This window comes from Tachysurus fulvidraco, chromosome 13, assembly GCF_022655615.1.
Source record: "Tachysurus fulvidraco isolate hzauxx_2018 chromosome 13, HZAU_PFXX_2.0, whole genome shotgun sequence".
NCBI lineage: Eukaryota > Metazoa > Chordata > Actinopteri > Siluriformes > Bagridae > Tachysurus > Tachysurus fulvidraco.
The window spans coordinates 19,602,024-19,619,019 of NC_062530.1; the positions used below are offsets into that span (position 1 = coordinate 19,602,024).

The 16,996-nt window shown below is 39.1% G+C and overlaps 1 protein-coding gene across 1 annotated transcript in view; it reads right to left on the bottom strand.

Moving 5' to 3' along the window:
* si:dkey-246g23.2 (solute carrier family 66 member 2) overlaps window positions 1-16,996 on the bottom strand; it is a 53,018-nt gene that overhangs the window by 15,717 nt on the left and 20,305 nt on the right. The window contains exon 4 of the mRNA XM_027161763.2: window positions 6,253-6,469. Coding sequence (XP_027017564.2) covers window positions 6,253-6,469 — 217 coding nt within the window. The remainder of the gene's footprint in view (window positions 1-6,252; window positions 6,470-16,996) is intronic.

A 16,996-nucleotide genomic window follows, 5' to 3' on the forward strand; every position in this document is an offset into this window, starting at 1 on the left:
TATCCGTTATGGATGACTTATGAGATTTATTTAACTGGCTGTTCAGCTGCATGCTTTTTGATGACACCATGGGGCAGATAAACGAACACACACGCGCACACACACAAACTCACTGATAAATGGATCCAAAAATCCACCGTAGTAATAACAGCAACAGCTCAATAAACCATCAGTGTGTATGCGAGCATTGCCGGGCCCACCGGAGACGAATTCTCACTGCACAACCATGAATGACATCCTTATTTTTAATAAATATGGGGAAACTTCAGCAGGACTCCCAGGGGCAATCAGGAGCAATCAGCAAGACATACACAGAAGTGGCGTCTCTGCGGAGAAGCTCGCTGCATGTCTCTGCTTGCTTAAGAGACCGATTACAGCACTGTCAGCTTGATCGGCACAGCAGGGGCCCGGCTCTGACTACGGACTAAGAAAGTATTAAATAAATAAACAAACAAACAAAGTCTCAAAAAAAAAAAAACAAACAAACAAAAAAACAGCAAACGCTTTATGCTGACTCATTGTACAAGCTAACAAAGTTTACTCCAAATTTAGCCTCTTAAATGGAAATTCTGTCCTTCAGTCATGAATGTACGAATCTGTCATGAATCATGAAATTGTGTTTATTTTGATTTGTTTTATAGTAATTTCACAAAAATGGTAATGGTATTGGTTTGGAACCATATGTGTTTAAACAGAGTGTACAGGTAAGAAGCTGGACTAAAGGCTTCATCGCTCTCTTTCTGTAAAGACGAAATAACACTGATTCCAATGTCAACAGATCAGATGGCACTGTGAGGAATGTAGGAAACCGTTTAGGATGGATCGTCCCTTTGATTGTACAGGTCACATTTTGTCCAGAGTGTCATTCAAAAATCTTCTGCTTCATCAGCATTGCATATAAATGATGCTGGGAGGGAAGTGCAGGTAAGCAGCGCTCCACATGACTGCACAGCTTCTAATGAATGCAGAGCGTCTGAGCATCTCACATTTCAAAATATTCCATCAGGGTGAGTGAACTTAGCCAGTTCCTCTAGAGAGCTGCTCAACTCAACATCAACCAAGTACACCGTGATTAATCAGGACTGTGTTGGTGTGGACTGATATGTGGGCAGGACGGATGATAAAACGAGTGGCTGTAAGGGTGAGAGTCCGTGTACGCTGTGCTTTTACACCTCCACCTCACAACAAGTGAAAAGCACATCAGGGCAGAAAGCTGATTCACACCAATGCACGAATGCCACGGGCCTCGCAAGAGAGCAATCTTTCTAAGAAAAAGTCACAGTGAAAGACCCTGTCAGAAACCATCAGGACATTCCTGACCTAGAGAACGGAGTGTGTCCCTGAGGGAGAGAAGAGACAGCTTGTCACCGGATGCCTGCGCCATTAACGTCTGTCATAGCCTGTCACAGAAACACACATACGGACCCCGTACCTCACAATCCAGCCTTCTTTCTTAGAACAGCCACGTCTCTGTCAATAAACACAAAGATAATTTAGTGGTAATGGCTTTGAGAAGAAGAGAGGGGGTGAAAAATAGATCTAACTCTTATCTATCTGTCTGTCAGATAACAAAGGAAAGAAGACAGGCAATTTTGGAGAGCTATGATATTCCCGGGGCTTGTTTAAATTCTGCCGGTCCAATAATCATCTTTCTCAAAGGCATAAAGTGAAGCAGTGGACAGTCCTCTCTCCGGTGTCCCATAATAGAATTCAGTATATGAGCATGAACAGAGGTGAGAGTGAAGAAAGGCAGCTCTGAATGTATGATTACAAGCTCATTGTTCCAGGCTTCAAGCTGATTTCACAGAACACTAGACATCGCTTCCTTTACAGCGTCCCATATCGAGTCCCTTTACCATATAGAAAATATACAGAGAACAATCATTTGGACAATAATCCTGTTTCTAAATGTGTCCCATTTGGAACTTTGCATAAATTATATGTATAGCACTTTTAACGATCCCTGTCCCAGTGCAGCTGTAGAAAAACAATACACTCAGCAAATAAATGAGACATTTATCGATTTATCACTAATGAGAAAGCCAGAGGTGACAGTGGCGAGGAAAAACCCATTGAGATGATATTATAAGAAATCTTGAGAGGAAACCGATTCAAAAAAGGGAATCCATTCTCATCTGGGTGACATCTGATAGTGCGATATAAATCATTTCCCTTCTGTACTATATGGTTAAAAAGTGGAATTGCGTAACCAGGAAATTCATTCAAGTGCTAATATAAAGTCTGTCTTATTGAAGATATCAACTGCTCACTAATGGAAACATGAGTGCAAATCTGATGGTGGTAGTTGCGGTCACAAAGCCATCTCCATGGTTTTTAAGTGGTGCTAGCCACAGTAATCTCATGTATCTCTATGTAGGTCATCTTCGGCAGCAGCGAGCAGCCTCCAAATGATGAAAACGCCAACCAGTTCCATTAATGTCTATCTGAATTCTACATTGGCTTGAATTATAACATTTTGTAAGTTTTCTTATGTCCACAACACTTAAAACAACACTCTGGGTCATAGTTTCATACTGCTCAAAAAGAAGAAGCCTTTAATGTTATTATTATCACCACACAGACATTACAGCACAGTGGAACTGTTTTCTTTGTATATCCCAGCTGAGAAAGTTGGGGTCCAAGCACAAGGGGAGTTATGATACGACACCATTGGAACAGTGGCATCTTGGCGGTGCTGGGGCTTGAACCTTGACCTTCTGTTTAACAACCTAGTCACTTAAGCACTTGAGCCACCACTGCCCCAAAACCCTGAGTTAACCTTCTAATATGCATATTTATGCTATCAAGAACCACAATTGCGTAAATAAACAAACAGTTTTAATTAGTTTCATCTCACTCTTTTGCGTGAGTGAGAAATAAAGGACAGGTCTAACCAGGTATTTTATCTTTCACAGCTTTTAAATCTCTTTCGTTGATATCCGCTGATGTTTCACATATTTCCCCCTTGCTATGACATGCACGTCAAGTGTTTTGTCACCTGACACTGCCGAGTCGCTACCCTGTTTCAGAGCAGGTTTTTTAAGCCCAGGTAAAAAGCAGGGTTTTAAATTACAAGTCTGAATCATTCCTCTAGTGTGAAAATGCAAGTGGTTGAAGATGCTGCAGCGGCTTCCAAGAGGCGCGATAGGAAAGCGTTCAAAACTGGTGTTAAAGCCGACCGTGGCAGGAAGGTCCAAGAGAACAAGGATTAGCCATGCTCTCTGGGTTAGAGGGATAGCAAACTCGTTCCACTGTCAATCAGAGCAACACTAGGCAATCACGGGCCTTTGTGAACTCATGCATGCTGCACTGTGACAAAGCAAAAGGTCTCGGAGGTAGCACGTGCTAGGCCCTATTCTTTATTAATGGTAGTGATAATGTGATAGAACAAACCTGGGAAAACATAGAGGAAAGATCCAAAAGAAAAAAAAATACCCAAGGAAACTTTTTTGCTCACTAGCTTATCCAGTTATATTGTTTCTTACCAACTGTGACATGCTAGCAAAAATGTGTATTATTTGAGCAAATGTATGGTCTGTGGAAGAAATTACACACAACATCAAAGATGGATAATCAATAGTCATAAATTAATAAAACCGAAATTGTGTAAAACAAAAAAATTGATATTTTATGATATTTTCAAGTGGAACTGCGAAATACAAGCATGTTTTAACTGGTAAGACTTTACCGAATACTAAGACACAAAAGAATATAAATAGACTACATGAAGGACTTCACACGGAACAGAAAAAGTAAAAGGACAAGCGTAGACACTGGACTACCTAATAAAAACACATGAAATGAAATCAGTGCTTGTCACATCCACAACACACACTTAGAAGGAGATTTCATTACACCAAGAGTAAAGGGTGAGACTAAATTTGGAAATACAGGAGGTGGGATGGGTGGCAGAGTGGTGCAGTGTTTAGCATTGCAGCTTCACCTCTACAGGGTCCCTGGTTCAAGGTTTATGTGAACCTGTGTATGTAACATATTTTTTTGTGTCGGCAAAAGCCAAGACGTTTTTCAATCCACAGTCTTATTGTGTTACTGTACCATATTGTAGTGTTTACATACTGTAATTGCATTGTAAAGTGGCTTGACCCATGTGCACCACCTATGAAGCCCATGTTCTATATGTTCTGTAAGTACTGTACACAGAGAAGATAAATCGCATACTCAATTTTGCTATCCACACAGAAATAGTGGTTTCTGTGAGCACACACACTCTTACACACTCGCTAACAGTGCCAAGGATTCTTCTATTCTTCAAGACGATGACAAAGGTTGAGAAAGTCAAACTCATATACAGTGTTTTGCATCACTCATAATGGGCGAGCAGCGATCCTAATTAGTACCAGAGTACATTATTAGCATTGCTGAAGCGAACGCTGTCATTCCCCAAGGCTTCTCCTGAATACAAAATTAGCAATACCAGGGACCTGCGAGTTAAAGTTTGGCGTTGTGATTTAAGTTAATGTCTCGGGAGTATAAGCAGAAGCTCAGAGAGGAAGCGGTTGAGTTTAGTCCAGCCCGCCTCTACCCAAGCTCCTCTCTTTCTCCTCTCATCCGTTGCTCAGCTGGATGGGGATGACAGCGTCAGACGCTCCAGGCTGCACTTTACAAGCCAAATTAAAGCCTGCGAGTGCCGTTTAGGCACGGAAGGACCGAAGCTAATATAAATGTGCTTCCTGCTGGAATTTATCTTTTAAAACCAATGCAATCAATGTGTCACTGGCAGCGAGCGTAACATTTTTGTCCTTGATATAATTTTAGTGTGGCCAGAGGCATCAGTGACCACAAAATGATCTCTATACTCTACTGTATATGTGCATCTATATTACTGAGTCTTCAGGAAAACTTCTGAAGCGCAGCACTAAATAATAATTATAATAAAAAAACGATTTGCAAACCAAAAAATTTACACCAATCAATATGTTTAAAAGTTTACTTTCGAACTGCTTTATTTGTGTAAATTCAGATATTATTGTGCCTTATGGACTGTATGTAAGCACATGTTATGTGAAATAGCTTATTCGGGACAGAACTACAATAAGAGTAATGTTTATGATTCCTCATAAATGTAGTTTTTTTTTTTTTTACATGATTTTAAACAATTAACATTTTGCAAGTCGTAAGTAAACTTCGGACAGTATGGGAGACTGTTTCAGGAGTCAGGACAGAGTGATATGTGTTTAGTGTCCCATAAATGAATCAAGAATGCTGACCTAATGACGAGACACAATTCCAAGCTAATTGATTTAAAAAAAAAAACCTCTCATTTTCCTCTTTGCCTAAATTGCAGTGAATGCACAATTACTTTAGAGAATATGGAATAGGTAGAAATGATATATACTGTATAAATGACAAAACATTAGAGAAAAGGATTTAAATTATCCACTCAAACAAAAGGAGAAACTCTTCCCTAACAAAAAGTACTATTCATGAGTACATTTTTTAAAAAAAAAACAAAAAACGTATTTTCTATCAAGAAAAAAAACCTGACATGCCATATTTGTCATCCTTGAATTGATCAAATTAAACACAATACAAAAAAAAAGGCTAAAACAGTTTGGTCTTGAACAGGATGACAAAAGAGGCAATGAAGAAAAAAAGAAAGTTGCAGTTTAGTCAAGTTTCAAAATGGATGACTGCATGACATCTATTGTCAAGAATGTACATTTTTGTCTAAGAAATCCAAGTACCTCTTTGGCAAAAAACAAGTGTTACTGCATACAAGAAAGAAGCACCTTATACCCACCATTTATATACGGTGAAGCATCACTGAAGCTTGGAGAACGTACAAATCTGAGAATATAAATGATCTTAAAAATGTACAGGATCCTCTACAAGTAGTCTTGTCAAGCATTACAGGAAAAAAGATCGACCAGATGCTAATGGTAGGGGTGCCAATCAATCAAAATATAAACAGGTCTGAAAAAAGAGGGTGCCAATATTTCTAACTGTATCCTTCTTTACCTTCTCTCACTTCCCGGTTATTTGTCAAGTGGGATAAATATGACTATATGGAGAACAATGTATGTTCAGACCCGAACTTAATCCCAGCCCATGCTGTTTGTTAGAACAGCCATTTACATTCATCATTAAATTTGAAAAGAATTGAGTAGCCACAGCTAAAGCTCTGAGAACCCAAGAGACAGATGCTTTTTAATCTGTCTACTAGACAGTAAAGGAATAAAGGCAGATGGTTGTAAAGAACTGATCGTAGGGGATCGTAGGGGATTGACTGACCTCATGCCACGGGTGGAGCCGTTGTTGTAGTTCTGCAACAGCTGAGGCAGACCCAGCATGGCCTCAAACAGCAAGGCCAGTGAGCCCAGAGACTCCACAAACACCACCCAGTCGAGGAAGAAGAGCGTGAAGAAGGCACACAGCATCGTGAAGCCAAAACAGAATAGCAAATAGTCCTCAAAAGCACTCCAACTCCAAAAATACCTCACGTCCAGATCTGAGAGAGAGAGAGAGAGAGAGAGAGAGAGAGAGAGAGAGAGAGAGAGAGAGAGAGAGAGAGAGAGAGAGAGAGATCATTATATCCACACATACAGTTATAAGGGTTGAACAGTGAAACTGAAAGACTTGGTTAAAGGACACAATAATTTATTAGTATGGTGTAGAGGCTCTTTTTGTGGCCTATACAGCATCAAATAGTCCTGGGAATAACAGATTCAAGTCCTGCACTTTGGCAAATGGGGTTCTGAACCATTCCTCTAGCAGATTTATGGCTATGTGAAGGAATGTTTTGCTGGGGGATGAAAACGTTTAAAAAAAATTGCTCTTCCAAAACACTCAAAAGTGTTTCAGGCCATGCTCAACGTTCCTTTGATGTCCATCAAACCAGTCTGTCGCCAGGCTTGCTGTGTGTATCTGTGCATTATCCTTCTGATATATGGCACCACCTTAAGGGTACAAAAATCTGGAGAGCATCCTGACAACATCTGGAATGCCGAATGCAATGAAAACGTATTAGAGGAGTATCAAACAAAGTCAGCATCAGACGCTTTAAAAACATGACCCTAGTCATGCGTGCGTATGTATGTGTGCGTGCAGGAAAACTTGCAGCGCTGTGGATCTCTTGTGCTAACACCCCTGATTTATCATGCCCATTTGCAAATAAAGTACTTCTCCTGTGTAGAGGACAAATAACTCTGTAACCCACACCGTGATCTGATTTTCATGAGTCGTTTACAGGCCACTTATCATCTTCATGTACGACATCCTGTCATGATCGATGGCTACCTGCTTCTCTCATTCGCTGATTATACCGACTTGCCAGAATTTGACGATGGCGCTAGTGAAGGATTGATTGTTAAATAGGAACACATCCATTCTGGCCCTAACTGGAGACTGGCGATCTGCAGAGTCTGGTACAGAGGTCCTGTATTCTTCACTGTCTATAGTGTGTAAGACGCAAGTATCTGAGTCACAAAAGAGAGATCAGATCCATGCCTTGGGAATCAGGGTAAGCAGGGTATTTTAAAAGACAAAGAGAAAAAGAGAACTCGGGCCTCCTCTCTGTGACCTTGAAGCGAGCAAGGAGAGATAGAAGATGCAATAGGCAAAGAATAAAGGACCACACAGAGCGTTTGAGTACGAGAGTGACTTACAGCTTACTCTTTCGATGTGCAGTGACTGATGCGAGTTCTGATTGAATTTGACGAGGAAGTGAATGCGTAGTTTGGCAGTTTAGTGTTGTGCAGTAAAAAATGTTCTCCTGTGCATAAAACTGCATTGATCTTCACAAATATACACCATGTCAGAGAGGCAATGACTGAATGAAAGCTCCATTTCACTTCAAAGGAAAACATAAAACTAGCTGTGATGAGACCCTGCAGGCACTTACCTTGTGCCAGCCATTCCTGAGAGCAAAAAATATGACTTTTGAAGATGTTTATAAGATATGTGTTTGAATGAGGCTTTGACGAGGTAAGTGAAGCTGAAGGGATTCTACAGGGCTATGGAGATATTTGGTTGGTTCACAGGAAGGAAAATGCTTTCTTACAAAAAGCATAAGAATCTAAAACAGCCAATAGGTTTCCTTCTGGTTACTTAAGTCATTGTTAGTTGCACTGATAACTATGAACGTGCATCAGCGAGATATTAAGACAAATGTGTTTGTGATTATGATGGGCTGCTAGGAACCTGGAGACTACCCCAGGAGACTCGGGGCACAAGGTTAAGGATACTCTGGATCACGTGACATACCAGGCACAATCTCACACGCACACCTATACACACACAGTTTTGCACACTCATTCACACACTATGGGAAATTTAGAGATCATCCTGCCTTTGGTCTGGATAAGGAAACTGGACCACCATGGAGGAATCGCCTGAAGAAACATGCAAACTCCACACACATACACAGGGTGGAGAAGGAATTTAAACCCCAACCCTAGAGATATGAGGCCCACATGCTAACCACTTACCAACCTGCCCCCACTGCCCCCCAAAAGACCATTATATATTAAATAGTGAAGCACTTTCTGCAATCAATCCACCAACTAGGATGTTCTTGGGAGGATGATTTTTGGACACAGAGAGAATTCCGGAGGCTTTTTAGACACCTGTACAACTCGCTAAAATGATTCTAAGGGCAACCGGCTGAGCTGAGAAGTCTGCCTCAGGACAGGGGTCCTTTGGGAGGTAACGAATACATTGTTTGAGTATGAGTTTGTTATTTTCATGCAGGTGAAAGCAAGCAGGCAGATGTGAATCTCGCAGGACAAAGAAAGACCATGTTCCAGAACTGGTGGCACTGTAGCATCCTGGTCAGCTTTGCACTGGTTTTAATTGTTAGTAGTTTTTTTTTTTTATTGGTGAATTGAACAATCAGTTTGAAAATTTCGCAGCTAATGCATATCATTGTTTAAAACTGATTTAGAAATGGAATGATTTAGCTGAGGCTGAGAAAGTGTCAGAGAGCCAGAATCCACCCACCATGAAGACTGGGCTGAAATTTCTTTCTCTGGAGGTTTTTCCAATGTTTTGTAGTGTTTCGGGAACATACAGGTATATGGCGGTAAAAACAAAAAAAAAACAACAACAACAACAAACAAACAAAAATCCCTTTAGGCCACACCCACTTTCAGTCCAAATATTCAGTAGCTACACATACACACAGATAAAGTTACACCTCAACTGCACTACTTTACACAATACTTTACACTATACATAGACTAATCACAGCTTCAACATGCTTTTAATATTCAAACTATGTTCCCTTTTGGGGTTATTTTGGAGGGACCTTTATTAATTTTGAGGTTTCATTACAGCAGTTCCATATTGCTGTGCATAATAAATGAGAACAGTGCACCCTGGCCACGTTGTTTATTGTAAAATATTACTTCTTATTTTTAAGCCCATCCGTTACTGCACAGAATTCAAAGCATCTGGTGCACATGGAAAAAAAAAAAGAAGTGAAACACCAGGAAAAGCCTTGACTATGACTCTTTGGGAAAGATACAGTACAGGTGATGGTTAGGAATAGTCGTGGATTTTATATAGATTTAGCACAATGACATTTTTTAGGCATTTAGTTTTGTGCTCCCTTGAAAGCTATTTATACAGGATGTTAAAATCAATAAGACTGTAAAAAAAAAAAATCAAGGTTTAAAAGAGACATGTATTAAGGAGCCAGGGAGAACAAACTGCTAAAAATAGCATGTTTTTTTCATGGGTCAACTTATGGCAGGCCGGTGTGACAAATGAATCACGTTAGCATGAACAGCTACATCTTTCTGGTCAGTCTGTGATCATTGGGTCAGTCTGTTAAACGTGTTTTTAATCCTTTCACTCACTTGTTCAGTTAAAGCAAATATAACTTTCCTTTCTCCCATTTTCTGCTCTCTGTTCCACTTTGCCCTTCCTCTCATTGGCCTTTTCTAACTGTGCCTGCAATTTCCCTATAGCCTGAAGGCTTTTTGGAGGCATTTCAATATGACTTGCAAGCTCAGAGCTGTTCTGTGTATAAGGCGCACTTCAAACACCCACAAAGAGCATGAAGGTGAGTGAAACCTTCTCTTCTCAGCTATCTACAGATCAAATAGTTCAATTACTGACAGAGCTCCCACCTCAAAGCTATGACACAAACTTCTCTGCAGCTCAGAAAGATCCCATATCTCAACATAACAGCCTTTTTTTTTCAATCATCATCAGCAAAGGTGTCAGAGCCAATAGCCCTGTCATACACCTACTAGCCTTGAGAGCTAACAGAGGCCAGGGTTTGCTGTTCACACTGTTCCGTAGGGCATGTCAATCTCACACTTTTGAAAAGAATGGCAAGAATGAGAATAGCCATCAAGATTCATCACCATCATCCACAAACCTACCATACAACCCAACAAGCACTGACTGCACCGTACCGTGTCCATCATCTGGGCCCTGGAGCGCTCAGCCTATAAGGCTCCTCTAAGGTATAAACCTTCTTATGGTTGAATCGAATACAGTCTAAAATAGCTGTTCTAAAAATAACCCAATTCAGGTCAATTTAAAAACCTGGCACTGGACCCAGTAAAGCTGGGCTAGGATGCTGACCTAGTTATTTTAAACCATGGCTCGACAGGGATGCCACCTCCACCGCGCCTAGTCTTTTTTGTCACTGATTTATGTGCCTAAAATTCCTTTTAAATACTATTATACTTGTTACCTTGTGATTACCTTATTACCTTGTGATCAGTTCAATAATCTATTCATTCGCTCATAATCAGCTCATAGGTTGGTTATAATGACAATAACAAGATAACTAATCCTATAATCCTAACAAAAAAAAAAACAGACAAAAACAAACAAACAAACAAACAAAAAAACAAAGCAGAAAAATGACAAAATTGCTAGGTTGTAGATGTTTGGCGTAAAAGAAGCCTTAATCAGCTAAAATATGGCAACTTGATATATTATTTATTTATGTACATGTTTTAAATCATGATTGTTAAACATTACACAATTAGAATGAACTGTACTCAAGTACTGGTCAATAATTTGTCAAAAAATAAAATGAAAAATAATTTTTAATTAGCTAGTGTAAAAGTAACATAAATACTTCCTTTCAGCATTTACAGTATGAAAAGCCCAAACATGTTCCAGCACGACAATGCCCCCATGCACATACTGTAGAGAGCACCATAAACACACTGTATACTAAGGTGGGTGTGGATGAACCTCCTTCACACTTCTCTTACCTCAACCCCACTAAACACCTCTGGGATGAAGTGGAACACTGAGTGCACCCCAGACCTCCTCATCCAACATCAGTGTCTAATGTTGAAAAATCTTGTAGCTGAATGATCACAAATCTCTATAGCGACACTCCATCACCTAGTGGAACGCTTTCCCAGAACAGTGGGATATTTATAACGACAAACGAGAGTTAAAGCTGGAACTCAACAAGCACAAGGGTGTGAGGAAGTTTACAGTGACATATATGACTCATATAATGTTAGCTATGTCTTATTTTTTTTTCTAACCTTAGCTATCAGGGTGCACATAAAAAATGATGGCCTGCATAATTTGAAAAGGCTTAACTAGATTATCAGTTACGTTAAATATACAAAACAACAAAAACATTTCTTGCAATTTCTTGAAAATGATTTCTTTCAGTGGAAAATTCCACATGCTTGTTCCTTTTTATGTCCACAGCCTTAAGTCAACATGCTGTGTTGTCCAATATCAACATGGGTCACGTCAACCTGACCACCTGACCCAACAAGATATACAAGATAACCTAGCATGTTAAAAGTGTAAATCTACCTTCTCTCATTGTGTATGTGTATTAACATTATTATTATTAACATTTACAGCCCAACATGTGTGCACTAGATTTCTGGGTTGGGGCATTATGATATAATTAAGGAGGACACACACCAGGCCAGAGGCAGAGCCTGTGATAAATAATGCATTAAGCCGCAGGTCCAGAAATAGTGCTGGCCATTCAGAATATCTAACTATATTTCGTCCAGTCTAACATACGTATATAAGAATAAAAAAAATATTTCATATATTCTAATATATGTGATGAGTCACTTCAGGACCACCATGACCCCATTTTACATTGCTACAAAAGGTGAAAAGACTCATCTTTTTTCTTTTTTTTCTTTTTCTTTTTAATACCAGCATGATCTTCGAGGCAAGATGTGCTCATTTAAATATTGACCATCATCCAAGAAAAAGGATTTTTTTTTTTGGATAGTAATATAGAACATTTATATTTAAACACAGAGTAGCATTAAAGCTTTTCATCCAAAAGTGCTATTACACATGAATATTACACACACACACACACACGTTTCCATACAAACTCAAATCTGAACCAACATAAGTGAAGCACTTGTCAAGTTCATTCAAGGTTGTTTGTTTTGTTACAGATAGTAATAAAAGAAAAAAACATGCTGGGAATCAGAGTCTAAGTTTATACCAAAAGCCACTGAAAGTTATAACTGACGATGACAAACTGTGTCACAAATGTGTTCAGATCCCACACACACACACACACACACACCCACCCACCCACACACCCACACACCCACACACCCACACACACACACACACACACACACACACACACACACACACAACAATCAAGGTCACGGCTTCAATATCATTTTGTTCTGTAGCAACTATAACTTAGAGCTGTAGCAACTATAACTATAACTTATGAGTAGACACGTTAAGCATGACAAAGTTTGCAGTGAGTATACACCGCTTTAAATTTGATGCAAATGTCTCTTGACGTCCTTCAAAACCCTAACACTGCCTTATTCATCCTGATGCTCGGCTTCTTGGAACACCTGCGCTTGTGATGCACATTTGACAGATGCTCCTACATGGAAACCCTAAAGATCTGCATTTACTTTAAAGGTTTTTAAACAGTGCTATCCACAACAATCCCATGTATCTCCAGACTGTCCTTGTGGCATCTTCATGATGAGAACTCCAACCAGACATACTGTAGGACATCATAATGTATATCATAATACATTTGATGGCAAATTTAGCAGTTCTTCAGTCCGTATTTTCTATCCCTGATTTGTTCTGACTTAAAAGCAAGCAAGTGCTTCTGAAACTTCCAACAGCGGTTATTAAAGTTTCACTGGTGGTCTAGACATGACATAAAACCCCAGTCACAGATGCTTCGAAACAAGAAAAACCTGGCAGGGACATAAACGTCACACAGAAGATGTGCATGAAATGAATGCGCAGAGACAACTATTTATAAAGTTGCTTCATAATCTGAGAATGAATTTCCTCATGTAAATATCAACATAACCTTTGTATGCAAGACACAAAATCCGAATATGGCCCAGGATTCTCTTTCCTTTTCTACAACATTATGCCGTAATAATCCCACTCTCCCGTGTCATCCTGAAGACGAACAGGTTTTCTTTCGAGTCTGAAGGTTTTTTACCTCGTGTCGTCTCAGAGAGTTTTCCTTCCGCTGTCGTCTCTGGCTTGCTCGTTAGAGACCTAGATCTACATCTGGATTTTAGTGAAGTGGCATCGTGACAATGTCGATGGTTAAAAGAGTAGTACAAAATAATTTCAACTGACAGTGAATACAGCAACGATAAAGAGAAAAAGATAACGATTTGGAAATTATTGACATAATACAATTACCAGTGAGACAAGATGCCAAGTGATAAACAGATTTTTTTGGGAACTGGCTAAAACTCATACATATGTATGATATTAGATGTCTCTCAGGCATTGTGCACTCTGAATACATATGCAATAGTCCCTGTTTCTTTTTTCATTGGGATGACCTCTGCTGCTGCACCTCAATGAATATATTCATCCATTGGATTGAGTGGTATTTTGCGTATTGTGCCATTTTATTATTCATCCCCCAGACACACATTGTTTTTTATGATTAATTTAAAAAAAACCTGAATATTAGAAAGTAAGAAAGAATGAATAAAAGAGGCACGAGAGAGATATTACAATGTTATGTTAAACATCAGCCTGCAAATAGCCTTTGAATTGAAGATGTGTTCTGAATAAAGTCTGGACAGTTTTAGAGGTTTACGGTATTTGGGAGAACTGAGGTATACAGCACAAACGTGTAGATGGAGAGTGGCAACGCCGCGGATTCTCACAGGACAGCCTGCCTCGAGTCTCCACCTGAAACCTGGCAGCGAGCTCTGACAGCATGTCACTGATGCAATGTTGCAGCAACACATCATTGTGGAGCATTCTCAACATGCTGCTGATCTCTGGCCTGTAGCTTCGCTCTTGGCTGAGCAGGAAACGGGTCAAGGAACCGCAGATCTGAATAATCGCTCATAATTAAGCCCAATCAGCTTCATTAAACAGAGCTGGGGGTTTGTCATTCTCCTTCTCAGCGACATACTGAGGATCTGTTTGTTAGGATAGATACTCAACTTCAGTCCATTTAAAAAAAAGTGCTTCACAATTGGAAAATTAAATATTAGGATATTAAGAAATTAAATTGAGTAATAGAATATTGGAATATTGGTAAAATAAATTTGGAAATTGAATATTGGGAAATTAAATTAGGAAATTGAATATTAGGATATTCTGAAATAAAATTGGTAAATTGATAAGAATCATAGTCACATTAAAAACATTATAAACTCCAACTAAACCTGCATATACAAAGTACGATCCATATGAAATAACTCCAGTACTAAAGAATCAAAGATTCAAATGCCAAAGTACAAAGATGTGTTTTCAAGATTTTCAAGATTTAAAAATATATTCACAAAGCGAATATAAAGAAAGATACTATGTAATGACTATATTATTGATATACGACAAAGCCAAAGTTAGACTGTATGAACTTGTGTACTACGTGCAATGAAACCAACAACGTATACAGCGATAAATTCGACTCAGAACGTCTGACTTCACCTGCAATCCTGACTGTTTAAAGTCAGAACAAATGGATGCTCTCGACATGCTAGAAGAAATTAAAGAACAAAAAGAATTTTTACAACGATATTTACAAATAGCGTATATAATGTTACAGCTATGGAAATGAATTTATTAGTGTTAAAATGAACTTAAATGTAAGCAGTGAATTAAAAACCGAACAAACACTCAGGAGAATTGTTTGATTAATACGTAATTTAGATATTTTTTATAGTCTTTAAAAGGACGCAAGATTTATTGGGGTGGAAAGTAATACACTTATGAGCACTGAAAAAGAAGTAGAATCAAGTAAAAACAAATGAAAGAGTGCAGTTTTATCAAAAAATCTTTCAATTATACTAAACCTCTAGTACTTTTTATTATGAAACATAGCAAAGATAAATAAAATGTGTATTTTTTTTTGTCTGTGCTCAGTTCACCTGAGCGAGAGGAGCTCTTGTCTTTCTGAGGGGAAATTACGAGGCAGAGGCTGTATGAATGAAATTTTCCAATCCAAAGCCCCAGTGTACTTGAGCAGGGATGATGAAGTTACTAATTCGAGGTACTCCAGAACCAAGACAATGAACGTCTAGTTTGTTACCTGCCTTTCTGACAAGGACCACTGAGCTTCTGCTGCAACATGACTAGATTTTCCATGAATTTATTTGCATTTATAACCCAGAGTTGCTGGATTCTCAATATGTTGATTCTCGAGATGTTGATTCATTTTCTAAAGCAACATGCTTAGGAAGTAGTTCCAGCTGTAAAGCAATTCACAGTTTTACATTAATGTGTGTTGTAATATGTTGTTAGAAACAACCTTTAGTACTTGTACTGTATAGTCATGTGACCATGTCTTGAATGTCATGTGACCATGTCTTGTTTATTTCCAGCTCATGGCCTAAAACCTTAACCATTGTGCTCCCACAACCCATTGTAGATGTGTCAGAAATATGTCCGAAATCGTGTTGCATCTGGTCTATCTGTATCTCACTGAGAAAAATCTCCTGCTGCATACAGATCCTTTATCATTGTCCTCTTATCACTGCTCTTCTGTCCAGGGATTCAGCTACTAAAGATATTCGATGTTCCATTCATGCCGTGTGCGTCCATACACATGCAAATTTCCCCAAATAACTGCACAGAAGCTTTGTCGATGTAGAAACAACGGAAAAGAGCAGGTATGATTTTTCTCTTCAGCTGGAGACATGCCTTTATCTCAGCGTTGCTTTAACAGATCCTACAGTCAGCTTATGTTCCACTACAAATCCAGGACATGTCACATCTGTACAGCAAAGAAACAAAAGTACAGCCACTAGAAAACCATGCTCATCTGCCCTATACGTTTGGACAGCAAGCCTGTTTTCCTCTACGCCTGGGATAAAAACTCACAGCTAAAGAAGCATCGGGCCGTAATTGTTCTTAAAAATAAATACAAATAAAAATAAAGCACACTATGTTACCCCAGTAACCAAGGGATTAAAGTATGCCTTTTCAGCACAGAATTCATTCTTATCCAGCTTAAAAGATGTGTTCGATCTTGTATCCAGTGTAAATAAGCGAGAGAGATAGAGATGGAGAGAGAGAGAGATAGAGAGAGAGAGAGCGAGAGAGAGAGAGAGAGAGAGAGTGAGAGAGATTTGAGTGACAGATTAAAAAGAGAGAGGGCACAGTTCACTGGGATTGGCCTGAGACTGACTAAGAAGTGAAATGAAAAAGAAAAGAGAATCAGGAGTCCGTTTTAGGAAGAAGCGGAATATCCAATCTATATTTTATCTGTTATGGGAGTTTCTGTTTTCCACACAAAAACACCTGGAAAGAAAAACTGCCAAGGGAAATGTTTAAATATTAAAAGCAAGGATTTGCTAGCTGAGGGCTCGTACACACCTCAAAATGAAATTCTGCGGCTTTCAGTGATTTTAGCCTTTTTTCCCCAAAAAGCCGCCTTATTCATTCATCACAGCTTCATAATTTACAAAGGTGTGATGAATGCTTTGTTTATTCTCAAGATAAATGTTCTTTTTATCCTTGGTTACATTTTCTATCCACACTGGACTGCGCTTGCATTTTCCATGGGTCACAAACTATTTTATCAATCGGTTGGATATTATAG